We start from the raw sequence: 14476 nt of genomic DNA, 5'->3' as shown, positions 1-14476 counted from the left end.
TTAACTTGTGGGTATTTTATTAAATTGTTTATTATATACAAAATATAAATATTATAAATTAATATATATATATATATATATATATAGTGCATTACAAATTCACATGGAAAATAAATTTTTTAAACTATTGAATAGTTAACTTGTACACACATACACACATACACATACTGTTATTGTACACAGTATGCATGGTTAATCATAATATATGGTTTTGATCATGTTAAGAAAAATCATATTTGCATTTAACATGATATGATTATTGTACACACATTTGTCATTAAAAGAAAATAAAGTGTTTGTTATAGTTTTCAGCCGTAATATGGGGTTCTCGTGTACGGAGTCCGGTTATCCTCTTCTTTGATTTTTTGATAATAGCTATATGTCACCCACCACATGAACATGTAAGCGCCTGTAAAATATACAATGCTCGTGATGCGTGTGATCCGTTTAAAGATTTTATTTGTTCAAAACTTACAGACGCACAGCATGCCTATAACTAGCACTGCAATGCTGACAAAGTAGAATTTATGTATCATGAAGTCGATGGTCGTGTATATCACAGATATGATTAGTCCAATACATAGCATAATCGTAAGCACTATCCAAGGAAGCATCAATATTTTCTTTCTCTGAAACCAAATAGCCGTTACAGTGTTAATACATTATTTGTCTTTTTTTTTTTTTTTCGTCCTTTAATACAATTCTAATACACACCATGAAAACTCCGGCCAACAGCAAAGATGATATCAATATTGTCATGAGCAGATTAATGGCCACTATGATTTTCACTGAAAATTAAAACAAATATGCTTGATCAAATAATTCGTATAATAATAAAATTATCACTCTACCCAAGGCGCTCTTCATAATATATATAAAATTGTCGTTAATGATTTTTTTTCTTCTTCAGCTTTACCAAATAATTGGATTGGTACCGATTTATTTGGTTACCGTTAAGATAAATATTAGAATTCTATAATTTCCTACAACCCTACACTTTCACGCTCGAATTCGTAACGAACAACTGGCCAAATTTGGTGGTTTCAAACAGGGGCGTATTTGGACTTTCTCCCAGAGATGGATACCTACTCGATTTTTCCGTCCACCGCTTACGACTTGTTTGTAATACAGTTAACAGCGTAACCGTAGCAGCGCAAATCCTTGGGTTCAGGGGAACCCAAAATTATTCGGTTGTGGGCAATAATGGCAAATGGTTGTTAATTCCTAGTTCGTAGACACATATATTTAGTGATTAATGTTGATCGTTTAAGTGCAATCAACTTGTGGAGGTTGTACGATTCTCTTGTCCATCTTAGTTTTGCATCTGATATTTAACATGTGTTCTTATCACACGTTAATATTTTAATAGTTGGTAGTTAGTTAGTGTATTTTATAATAGTTTAAAATTGTATTAATTTTTCATAGTAGATACTTATCTCGCATTAGATTAGTGCACTAAGTTTAGATTCTAGGGAGGATGGGTGATCTCTTTTCCCCTTAAATACGCCTCTAGTTGTAAGTGATGTAAATGTATAACATTTTTAATGAGGGTATGAATGTAGGACAATATATTATTTTACGTGACAGACTTACCGACGGATTTCGGAAGAAAGTCAATGACGATGGTCTGTATTTTGATATCGGACGTCAGTAAAATTATCAGAGTGAAAATGGCGATCACCTGTGAAATAATAAAATAAAATAATTATTGAAAGTGGTTGGAAATCTGTTGGTGGAGTGGACACGCGTACGTCCCCGTCCATCACCAGCTAGTAAGTTTCGTGAGAATTAATGTAAATCTTGAGCAATAAACGAGGTGTCCCGTCAATATACATTAGCAGCTAAAACAATAACAAAGGTCGTTGGTCCTCGAATGTGAATTGCACACATTTATGTACAATGGTAATATTATCTGTTTATGGTCGTAATGATGTGTTCGACCCGTAACAATTAGCAAACCGTTTTTTTTATTTTTTTTTAAGCGCACTGTGACTGATTTACGATTGGTTCTTTTTTATCCGGCAGTTGTGCATTATAATCGTTCTCGCAGAGAAAAACGCTGACCAAGTTTTCCCGAGACGTGCCGAACGCGCCGAGTAGAACGTTTTTAGATTTTCTTTTCGCACGCCATCATCGTAATTCGATAATAATAATCCTCCGCATGCGACGGAAATTCGTATTTGATACACGCGTTTCCGAAACCAACGGCAATCTTATAATGAGAAATTAATCGTTAAAAAAAAAAATAAAACTGTTATTAACCCGTTTCTGGCAAATCCGATAAACTGTTTCGGTTACGAATGTGTAACACGCGAGAATAGTCGTGCAGTCCTATACTGGACTGGTATGCTACAGTAACTATTCGAACATGATATATTGTTCATTTCGTTTATTGCGTATGATACATACGTTTCAGGATAAATTTGTTCCTCACGAACAAAACGTTGGGAAATGTGCGATTTGGTATGTAGGTGAAAATGTGTATACGCAAATGTTTTAAAATTGATTATGCGACTCCCGGGATATGAAGCGCGTCGGATAAACGATGGTATTATCTGGATGCGTCGTAATGATTGGTGCAGTACGGGTTAGCGGTAGTGCGAACGTCTAGGCGTTATTCAATGTCAACTAGTTATTTTCGTTTTAATGGCCACGCGTAAGAATAATAACAACATTTTGGTTCGACGATGCAATGCGAAGATATGATTAAAAGCAGTTATATGCGTTTTAAACGATACACCGCGTAGTGACGTTTAATACGGAAGCCAGATCGTACGAAAAAACCTATACGTGTGTACCTACATCGATTTGAGAAGCTTAACAGTAGGGGTCGCTGATCGGAATAATAAATACGAAAAACCGACCGCTCCTCAAAATTTTGTGTAGGTGGGTATTTTATGTTAAGTGTTTTCGGGCGGCTAAAAAAAAATGCTGGGGCGCTATGATCCCCATACCGTTTTGATCGTTCCGCGTACCTTTCCACATGACATCCAATTAATAAAATTAATTATATAAGCACACATATAACAAACAATCTAAAATTAATATACGAGTTAGTTATTTAATGTAAGACACTGTTTTTCGGAACTATCTGCAGCTATACCCCGACAGCCAACAAGACGTGTAATAGCTGATAATTATAAATTAAATCAAACTTTTTTTAAAAAAAAATATTATAAATTAATAACTGATTAGTAATTTCTTATGAGGGCGATTGTTTTGACTAAATAGTTGAATGATCCAGTGAACTGTTCCGGGAGATATTTATATGAGAAATGTTTTCAGTACGTCGAAAAGCGACGAAAGAGTACGGTCACAATTGTTGATAAACACGTTGTACTGCAGTAGAGATACACTGTTCGATCCTTTCATGGCGTTTCGATCGATTAGGTTATGGTCACCGGTAATATATTATTAACACTCAACAGCTTGTTGATAATTATACTTTCTTCGAAAAAAAAATAAACTTTCAAATCATTCAAGCGTTAGTGTCGTCGTATAAGTCAGGTTTTAGTTTTCGTTTTCGTCGTAACGCAAGCGTATACGCAGGAACAGGATTACATTATTAGACAACGTTGATATGAAGCACTAGAGTTACAAAACCGAAGACGTAAATATCCTCGTCATATTACACTATCGTCACTAGTAACCGTAGCGTGTGGTTTTTGCGAAAAATACATTATCATTGAAAAAAAAAAACACTTAACAAAGTGTAACAATGAAAATATCACGTTAAAAAGTATATTAATATTGTTTTTGTGAAAATGCTTCGACTTTAAATATAATAATTTGTAAAAATAATTGTTTTGGAAACAAACGATTAATATTCCGTAGTGTGATATCATGTTATAGTGGTGATGTTAAATCAGAATAGACCCGTTTTCATCGTCCCTTTACACACTGCGTGTAGGTATATACATTGCACACGCGACAAAATATGTGCCAAGGAAAATTATTAATACAATAAATCCGTGCGGTTGACCTCCGTCGGCGTGAGTGTAATAATATTTCGTTCCAGAAATGTCAAGTTTCCCTCATAAATTCGTTAAAAAATTTACTATTATTATGTATGGATCGACTGACCACAGCGATGCGCCCCCATTGTAATCGCGGTGCGTTTTACCGCGCGTGCCAATATAAATACGAATCCGACAGTTATTGCACGTTATACTTTGCCATGTGCTACAATCGCTATTGGGGCCTTGTCGTAAATCGTTATTTTAACATATATGTTTTACATGTTAGTGCTTAGGCGTCTGAACATGGCGTGTATGTTATTAATACGTACGCGTGGAAAACTGCAGTAATTTCTTGCCCGAATAATGTATAATAACAATGTGTACTGCAGGCACACAACCGACGTGCTTACTACGCTAAATATAATACTTGATATCGTCTTGTCTGGCATGGTATCGAAAACGCGTACCGAAGTATGTGGACGAAAAAAAAAACGTGCTGTGCAACACGCGCGGAAAAAAAAACAAAACGTAATACCTTAAGCTCACATTGCAGTCACCACAATATACACTCGTACCATTACTTAATGAATTTAAATTTAACGACATCCTTTACACAGTGATTTTTTTATTTTTTTTTTTTGTATGAAACCATGAAATTTTTATCAAATAACGTTTCAATTTAAAGAATTTATACTGTTATCTAATAATTATTTAATAATACACGTACACATACTTTTTAGTTTTACAAAATAAAGTTTCGACAACATCATCAAACTGCTCTCGACACGATTCGCCGTGGATATCAGCGCATCATTAGCTTATCTAATTATATTTTGAGTTCATGACATTTTTAACTGTGAAAAACTTAGTTCTCCGAAAAAATAAAAATAAAAACTTTTATAAGATACTTATGTATACATTTTACAATACAAGTACCTACGTATATTATTATTATTATTATTATGTATATTATTTATAATTATTATTGTAAAAACGAATTTTTTCTTCAAAAATATATGTATATACTACAACATTACTTAGAGAGCGAGAATTATTCTTCTGTTAAATTTGCTCACCGTCATTTAAATATTAATCAATCCTATAATATTATAAGTTCTTGGATTTGTACCTGTACTCTGTGTTTCGCTATTGATCATAAATCGAAAAGAAACCGAAGAAAAACGTATAGTGACACTTTGTAGTGTTCATAGGTAAAATTAACAAATATTAAATGCAACAAATAAGAGTGCATAATCTTTTATAATCGTTATATTACAGTTGTTCCACTTAAGTTTTCGCCAGAGTGCGCGGAGATCATAATATCTGTATTAATAAGTCGATAATTCAAAAAAATCAATCATTTTATCTCTTGATCTTTGAACTGAAAAAATAAAAAATCAAGAACATATTTTGGGAACTTTTGACCATTGTATAATATAATAATCAAACAGGATTTTAAACCTTAGAGATTTGTACTGTACATGTTTCTGTCTCCGATCTTCTCAAATGTCGCCTTCGTTACACACTGGTCATTAGTTGGGTGAGACAGTCTCCGAGTTTGTATTAATCTTTAAGCTTAAAAATTATCTATCAACGAGTTTCGATCCATCTATCCTTATGGTATGTCGGATTCATCTATACTCATAAACGACCCAACGTCTATCCGTAATTTCGACATTAGCGTGAACAACAAAAACCATTTAATACGTCACCGAATAACAAGACAAATCAGATAATAATAATACATTATAATTGTATATAATAATATCATATAACCGGAAATGTTAAGTGACTGTTCAATGTCCCATGAAATAATTGTTAATTGCAATCCCATTTTAATACAGTGATCGATGGTGATGAGGAAATACCGGTTTATACGAATCGAAAATTAGTTGACAATAGATACCAAACTGAGTGTCAAACTGTAAAATACATCAGGACCTCGCAATAAAATAATAAATTAAAGTTGACTTATAAAATGCGATTTATATCAAATACATTGAATTTTCTGGACACATACAGTAATAGTCTATTTAAGATACTTGGGTGATACGAGTAAAATTAACATTACACTATCTGCTTCATAATTTTTATTTTGTTCACATAAAAACTGTTGTACTGTTGTGTGATTATTATATTATAGTTAGAATAATTAAATAATTAAAAAAATTGTTTTTTATAATATTAGTGTAGATAATAATAACGATGAAAATAGAGAAGGTATCTTAAAATAATGTTTTTATCCAATTTTTATCATTAATAAGTTAAGCTTCGATATTAAACAAAATCTAACATTTTAAATATAATCATATTATACTTTGCCATATTTTACATTTTATACTTAGTGGAATATCGATTGAAAACGCACTTAACAAATTTTACTGTATAGAACTATAGAAAAACTTAATAAATTATAATGAATAATGAACAGACGTACTTAAACCACATACATTCTTAACAATTTATTATTTACTAAATTACACTATACAGTAGCGGTTTGTTTGAAGTTGCATTATTATTATAATAATTCATTGAATTTCATCGGATAACATCAATATACAAGTATTATAAGTAAAGAAAATATACACGGATAACCAGTTAATTTTCATTATTATACAATATTCATGTCAAGAAGATACATTGATTACACAATTACAAGACAAGTACAAAGATGTAGTTTAGAAATGAATTTAATATTCAAATGCTGTCATATTAATCAGTACTGTAGTGAGAAACGCTAATAAACGATCTTTGTGCTCATTTTAATAATAAGACTGGTGGTCTAATACTCGGAGAAAGTACGCGTCGTAGCGTGTTTGCTAAAAGCAAACACACTACAGTGTTCGGTTAGGTTTGAACATTTTGTCACTTTCGTTTGAAGCAGTCTTACGTGAATCAGAATCCATTAATTTGCATATTTTGACCGAACATTTGTAAGTGCTGATTTTCTTAATAAAAAATTGCAAGTTCTAATACTTGTGGTATCCATTGTAATCCATATTCAATTAATATATAGTGCATTCCAGCAGAATACTTATCAGCCTTGAAAAGATAAAATCTAGCTATATTTGTATAATGTATTAATTGTATAATGAACATGGAACGATAATATTATTATTCGATGTGAACAAAATATATATATGAATACAATGTTCTTTTTTTAACGTGAACGTTATTACACATCTGGGTAGAGACAAGACCAGCTGTGACAAACCGTTGGCAATAAAAAAAAAAAAAAAAAAAAACGATTTAAAATTTACTAATAATTTAAAGCAACGAATTAATAAAATTAATTATAAAAGGCGATTAAAGAAATCATTACATATCTTTATATGGTATTCTAATCAAAACATAATATCAGATAATTCAAATGGAATCTTCTTCTTCTTCTTAGGCTTGAAACAGACCATTTAGGTCTAATGCGTCTTCTAAAATTCTTCTCCTTTGTCTCCTATCTACTGTCAAATTGATGTTATACGTAGGGTCCACTCGTGTCAAGTCTCTCTTCACGGTATCGAACCATCTTTGACGTGGTCTTCCTATGAGTCTTTTTCCATTCAGATTTCCATCGAGCACTTTTCTTATAAGACATCCTTCTGCACGCCATACGTGTCCTGCCCATTCTAGTCTTTTGTGACTAAGAAATTTGCAAATGTTCGGTTTGTTATAGAGTGTTTGTAAATCTTCGTTTTTCCTTCTTTCGAAAACTCCTAATTCTACATTAAACACGGGACCATAAATTCTCCTTAGTATTCTCCCTTCGAAGATGACTAGTTTTTCCTTATCACCCTTTGTGCTGGCCCACGTCTCGCATGCATACGTCGCTATTGGTCGCAAATAGGTTATGTATAACCTTTCCTGACAGTTGTCGTGACAGTAACTTCGATATGAACATCTCTTTCATTGCGTAATATATTTTGCTAGCCATCATCAGTTTGGTTTTTATTTCATCATGCATGTTATTTTTCTCATTAATGTTCACTACTAGATATTTAAACTCTTTTACTTGTTTGAAAGAATATCCATATACCTTGAGATTGCTCTTCGGGGTTACTTGCCTTGACATAACCATGTATTTTGTCTTCTCCCTGTCAACTATTAAGCCCATGTTTTGACTTGCTTTAAATAATTATTTTTAAATAATAATTTAAATGGAATTATTAACAGTTATTATTTTATGGCAAGTACATAGACAAATTGTCTACAAAATATTAATAAAAAACATAAAATAAACATTACTAACTTTCAATATGCCATGTATTGATTTAAAAAAAACTAATTAACATTATTAATCATAAGTAGTAGAACTATAAATAGTTATTAAGCTATATATATTAAAAATAAAAGTCCTTAAATATTTTGATGTACCTAAATAACGTCTGCTTTCTTAACACAATATTAAAAATTTTACCATGCTAAGTACGGACGATGCATTTATTCCGTTTAGGTTTTGATTTTATTAAGTTTATACATATTATATAAAAATAAATATATTTATAATGTAAATGCAAAGGCGTCCTCATAAAAAATTCAGGGGGGGGCACTTGTGATCGATGCCTCTCTGCTTCTTGACAATTATTGCTAATAAGTTTATAATTAGTATATATGGTTCCCAGAATTCGTTTTCCTGAAGTCTGTACCTGAAGTCTTATTATTTACAAGTAGATATAAGTAAACATTTAATTCCCAACAATTTTGTTATATTCACTGCGCAGATAAGCCGATTTTCATTATGGTGTTTTTACTATATGATCAAATTTTATTAACAGTAAAAAAATATTTATTTTAAAATTTAAATTAATATATTATATTAGATTTATGTCTGTAATATGGGCCATTAAATACAAATTATGAACATACAATATTTTTCGCAAGTAATATAGGTATGTACATAATACTATTTGTTGATGTTTTAAACGGTTCGTTTGACATTTTTAAGTGGGAAAAGTTATAAATTGTTTTTTAATAATAATAAAGTATGTTAACCTAATGTTAATGTCATAAGCTATAGCGTTATATTATGACTCGTATACAACCATCAGCGTCTTATAGCTTTTAATACAGTTTGAAAGCATAATTTAAAGCGTCTTTAGGGTTTTAATCACGAAATTGAAAAAGTTTACTAAATGTCATTTGAAGACGACGTATTCTAACGAATATAAAGTAATGATGCACGTACATTTTGAAAGTCACTCGAAGAGTTTAAAACTAAAAGGTTCTTCCTTCCCGTCTTCATTATTGTATGACTAATTGTAAACGTTTAAGGGATGTTCTCACGTAGTCAAGTATTTTAGGTGTCGAAATCGATCGAACGAGTTAACGTGTGACGAAAATAGTGACATAATTTTATCACCGATGAGTGCTTTAAAATATTCTGTATTACCTATTAGTTAATGTAGGCTATAAAAATAACGTAACTTTTCTAGAAAAATTGTATTTAAAAAATAAATAAAATAAAATAAATTATTGCTGTTTATATATGATTACGCCTCTACCATAAAATAATGTTCGCAGTATGTAAAAACAAGTAAATTTTAACAGCATCACGTATATCGCTTAAAGTTTATCATATTATTGAACATTAACGAACCAAATATTTTTTTGTGATGGAAAAAACTGCTTAGAGTTGAAAAAATACAGTTTATTTTATGCGCAGTCAAGTGTTCGTACAATTTCTTGTAAGAAATGTGCCACGAGTTTTTGATTTTTTTTTTTTGTATAATTTTTCCCTTTTACATCAGCAACAATTACGAATCACGATGTAAACGATAATATAATATATTGACGCGCGTTTCAGTTGTTCGAAACGTTCGTTGGTTCGCGGCCAATATTCAATCGAGGTCTATTTAAAAGCTTAACAGAAGCGCGATTTTAAGCTCTACGTTTATCGTTCATAATTGCAGTAGTTGTAAAGTGCACGTGCGTTTTCATCGAAACACAACGACTTTAAGATGTTAACAATTTTACGTTTATTGTATACCAAAATAAATAGTCAACATTTATCGTCGTATAATACAATCACGTACTATATTACCCGGGTCTGATGTTTTTCGGACCACGCATCTACATTAGGTACGTGTTATAACAGTATGAATCAAGCCGACACGTACGAGTTTTGGTAATATTTTCGACAAAATTAAAATGCAGCGGCTTGGCATTGATTGGAACTACCGCTAATGATTACCGAATACAGAATAATTAGTGCAATCATTAAAATGTGCAGTGTGTGTAAACTATTTGTGTCGATTTTTTATTTTCTCGTTCCTTCAAATATAAGGTTTATATTTAACCAGTTATATCCCGTTTTATAATTATGTTTCTCACCAATTTTGTATATTTAGATAGTTTAATTTCGTAATTTTTAATCTGTATATTTGTTTCAATTGTTACAGTATAAATTGTGTTTAAATGAATATACATAATAATGAAAAATAAATAGTTAATTCATAGGTTCAAACACGAGCCTGTTCAGTGGAGGCCATTATCGTTTTGAAGAAGTATGTAAATAAATAATAATAATAATGCACCCATTATGTACGAATTTATTGTAAAACTGATTTCGATCCAACCAAAACGTATGGAGTGTTAACCCATACTATTTACTAAAAGTATTTTAAATGGTTGCTTTGTTTCCATACTAGTTATATACTTTTCTTTTCCTCTTTATTGACACTACACTACAACAATAAAAACGATTTAAAAGCTGTCAAATTCTATGATGTGTAGAACACATAATACATAATAAATATGTCACTAAAACTATGTAATATTTTTTAATTATAGCTTATGGGAGTCTACTATTTTACAGTAAACAATAACCAATGGCTATTAACAACTAGCTATTACGTAAATTATTATTATTATTTTGTATTTAATATGGTGTTTGTAAAACTATTTTAGTATGAACTTTTCATATAAATCAAAATACAAGGCATAAAAAAATTTCAAATGAGCGATATCGTTTATAAAAACGATTCCGTGTAGTTAAATTTCTATTTTAAAACAAACTATCCAATAAAATTGTTCAAAACCTATAATATTTGAATTAAATGTATAATTAATGTATAAAATTGAGCGAAAATGAACTTCAAACTGATGCATTACATTATAGATAATGTATTATGAATATTAATTTAATGGCATAAACTGATACCTGAGTTAAAACTATGAAAACAATTAGGTAATATATTATATTTATTTTAGCCAACATATTTTGATTACGGTTAAGATAATCGAATACCGGTGCATGTTAACACGTAATTAATTAATAAACATTTATTTTCTGTCTTTTATTTTATATGTAATGATGGTATGGAAGTTATTTAGTATTGTGTTTGCAGTTGCCATTTTTAATTTCATGATAATGCTTAAGGTATACTAATATTGAAAACCCTACATTTTACAGATTTATTATATTATAAATACGTGACCATGAGGAGGTTACACCCAACTAATCGTACTCAATAGAAACGCGCAATAAATCTAGAAAACGCTATATATTATACTGCATCATAAATTGATGATTATCCGCCAGTATTCGTTTCCCAACAACAATGAATTATAAAACGATGAAAATTGAATAAATAAGACAAGTATGCGTACACGAGTAACACAACTTTTTGGTAAAAATCATTTATTTGTTGAACCAGTAATTGTTATGTAACATAAAGGTGTACTGGAAGGGTGCAGTCTCCATTATGCGTTAGTAACACGAAATTTAAACAATATTAAAAGTGCATTAATTATTATACACTATCGTACATACAATTCTGCAGATATTGGATCAATTAACCTTAATTATAGTTTATCGGAATTAAGGTTATGTTTTTATAATCGATAGAGTGGATTATAATGTTTTACGTTTTCCGGTCAACGAAATGAAAACGATATTAATTGAAATAATGTATACAATAGTTAAAAACGTCCGAACCTTCCGTTATTTTAATTTTAGATATATTATTAATAGTGAAGGAATCACATCGCGGTAACATTGTTTTTGTTAACTAGGTCATAAAAACTATTTTTCTGTTAACTGGAACGAGCTCGAACCACGGTCACAGCACATATTACGGTTACCGTCACTGCTGCTGTCGGCGGCGCCCTTTTAATAAAACGACTAATAGGTATACATGTCATAATAATGGAGTTTATTTATAAATAATTTTAGTGGTGCCCTTGAACTTTAGGCGTCGCTTAAACGGCGTTACCGACTTTCAGCGATTACGACGGGTGACGGTTAATAATGAACGCGGTGAGGCGTGCGTGAAAAAAAAAAAAAAAAAAAAACCACAAGCGCGTCCGAAACAACTGCGCTGTATGTACGTCACTGTACAGGGGCGTCTCAAAACGGACGGTTTTCCCGGAGAGGAATGCAACGTCGGGAGGGCGACGGACGTTTCGAAGGATATGCCGCCGCGCAACAGATAAACCAACGGTAGCTGTCGGTTTAGGTGGTGGGTTTTTTTTTTTTTTTTTTTTTTTTTATAGAAAACGAGTTGATTATTTACTATTCCGTAGACGCCGCTGACGATGGCTCCGGTCTTGAGCGGACAGCCCAGACACGAAGCGAGCAGCGGGAACCTGCGGCCCATGATCCGGTGACGGTCGGAGGACGTCGGTCGAGAACCTTCGGGGGTCGGTGGACGGACGGGCGGAACGCGATCGCACCCCTTCGTGACGGATTTCCCGTCGCGCGCACCAACCCGTAAACCGTAATACTGTTCGGACGAGTCGTAGAACGCGCGCGCGGACGTCCGTTACGTTTCGCGTTCACGCGGAAAAACGATTTCACCGTTTGGGGCCGTTCGGGTGTACCGCACCGGTAGTCGTCGACCGCGAGGCGTGTGGCGTGGCGCGCGTCGATCTCGATAGCCGCTCGAAACGCAACTGTGCAAGCGACTGCGCGACCGCTCCGTCCGCTGCCGCGGCGGTCGCGCGCGCCGATCGTGCCGCGCGTCCAACCTTGCGGCCCATAAATAGACTTGACCGTTTTGCGAAGAGAATAAGAAAAAAAAAATAATAATAAACCGACGACCGGACCTACCTCTCCGGTGAACACCGCGTGCGTGTTGTTTCGTTAGCGCTCGGTTTTCGGTTGTATTCATCCCGTTCGTTTTGGTCGTCGCGCTGCGATGCCGAACACTCGGTCGTTCCGGTTCGCGCGTGTGTCTTCGTACCGCCGGGCTCTCGAACCGTCAGCCCTACGGCGAACGATTTTCGCGGCACGAATTTCGCATCCTTGCAAACCGTGTTCGCGGTAAAACCGTATTCGTCGGACGTGCGAAAACCCGTTCTCGCGTTGGCGAAAATAATCGACAGATAAATAAAAATAAACCATCGGCTTTTAGAATATTTAACCGTCGCGATGGACCACATTTTTATTTTAATCTCGGTACGAACATTTTAACATTTTAGGCGCTGCACGGTTTACTGTTACAAAGTCATCGTATGTATCTACAATTTGATATAATGTTATATAGGACGTCTTTCTTCGTTATGTGAACTACAATAATAATAATAATAATAATAATGTAATAGTCATACGTGGGCCATGAAAACCTTGAGAAAGAAAAAAACACACACACACACACACGGGCGGTATATTCGGTATCCTCTCTACCACACCGCCACCACCACACCCACTCCATATCTCCATCAACAAACAAACGGGTGTGCGTACGTATATTTTTCTTCCTCTCTCGCCATGATGGTCCACGGCCATACGAATCTTGTTCCCCGATGATTTTTTTGTCCCTTGTTCGTCGCCGCCGCTATGTACCAACGGCCGTCACTTCGTCAGGATGAAATTGTCCTGCGGGCTTTCACTTGGTCACCGTCATGCGGGAATACAATCAAGGTTAGGGCGCGAGCGTAGACCGATATATTAATTGCAGTACATAAAGTCATAACACACGCGACGTGATGGCGAGAGATATTAGGCGATAATAATATAATACCATTGCGTATATGTTTCTCTATAATAATTATAGAGCGAAACTGGTTGGTGTTTTTTTCTTCTTCTGAATATCGAAAATGATGGTTTTAATTTTTTTTCCTTTCAAGGCCAAATCGAAAGTTGGTAAATATGCGTAATGGTCTCGAGGACGAACTAATAAGCGACATTAATTACCTAAACATATTTTTATGTATTGTCTCTTTTTACACTCGTGGTATACCGCGAAAAACGAATTCGATATCGGTGGGACACTTTCCGGAAAATAATAATATATGAAGACTTGCGCGTAATGTATACCATCTGGATATGCACGTTTAGAGTTCTATCGATGCAAAAAACGATAAATAAATTATAAAATAATGGTGCTGAAACAGAATTAGTTAGCAAACCCGGTGATAGTGAGAACGAGAAGACATATAACAGCGCATGGGTATACTACCTATACATGTGTATCTCGAAAGAATTCGACCGGAAAGATGGTTGAACGACAGCGTCGAATACGATCCGGTATGATTCCGTATTTGGATCTCCCGTTCGACCACACACACACACACACACATAC

General features: G+C 33.5%; 1 protein-coding gene across 1 annotated transcript; it reads right to left on the bottom strand.

Annotated features, from left to right (window-relative positions):
• Nucleotides 1-91: 91 nt before the first annotated feature.
• On the bottom strand, nucleotides 92-12863 carry LOC112686153. The gene is made up of 5 exons (XM_025558335.1): nucleotides 12467-12863; nucleotides 1594-1681; nucleotides 715-788; nucleotides 476-629; nucleotides 92-409 (listed from the first exon to the last, which is right to left on the bottom strand). Exons 1-5 carry the CDS (start codon nucleotides 12548-12550, stop codon nucleotides 309-311), a joined length of 501 nt encoding a protein of 166 aa, XP_025414120.1. The 5' UTR covers nucleotides 12551-12863; the 3' UTR covers nucleotides 92-308.
• Between the last annotated feature and the right edge of the window lie 1613 nt (nucleotides 12864-14476).

The sequence above is a fragment of the Sipha flava genome, unplaced genomic scaffold, assembly GCF_003268045.1.
Source record: "Sipha flava isolate LNK unplaced genomic scaffold, YSA_version1 2_pilon_pilon, whole genome shotgun sequence".
Taxonomy (NCBI): domain Eukaryota; kingdom Metazoa; phylum Arthropoda; class Insecta; order Hemiptera; family Aphididae; genus Sipha; species Sipha flava.
The sequence above is the reverse complement of the archived record's forward strand: the minus strand, read 5'-3'. Positions and strand labels throughout refer to the sequence as shown.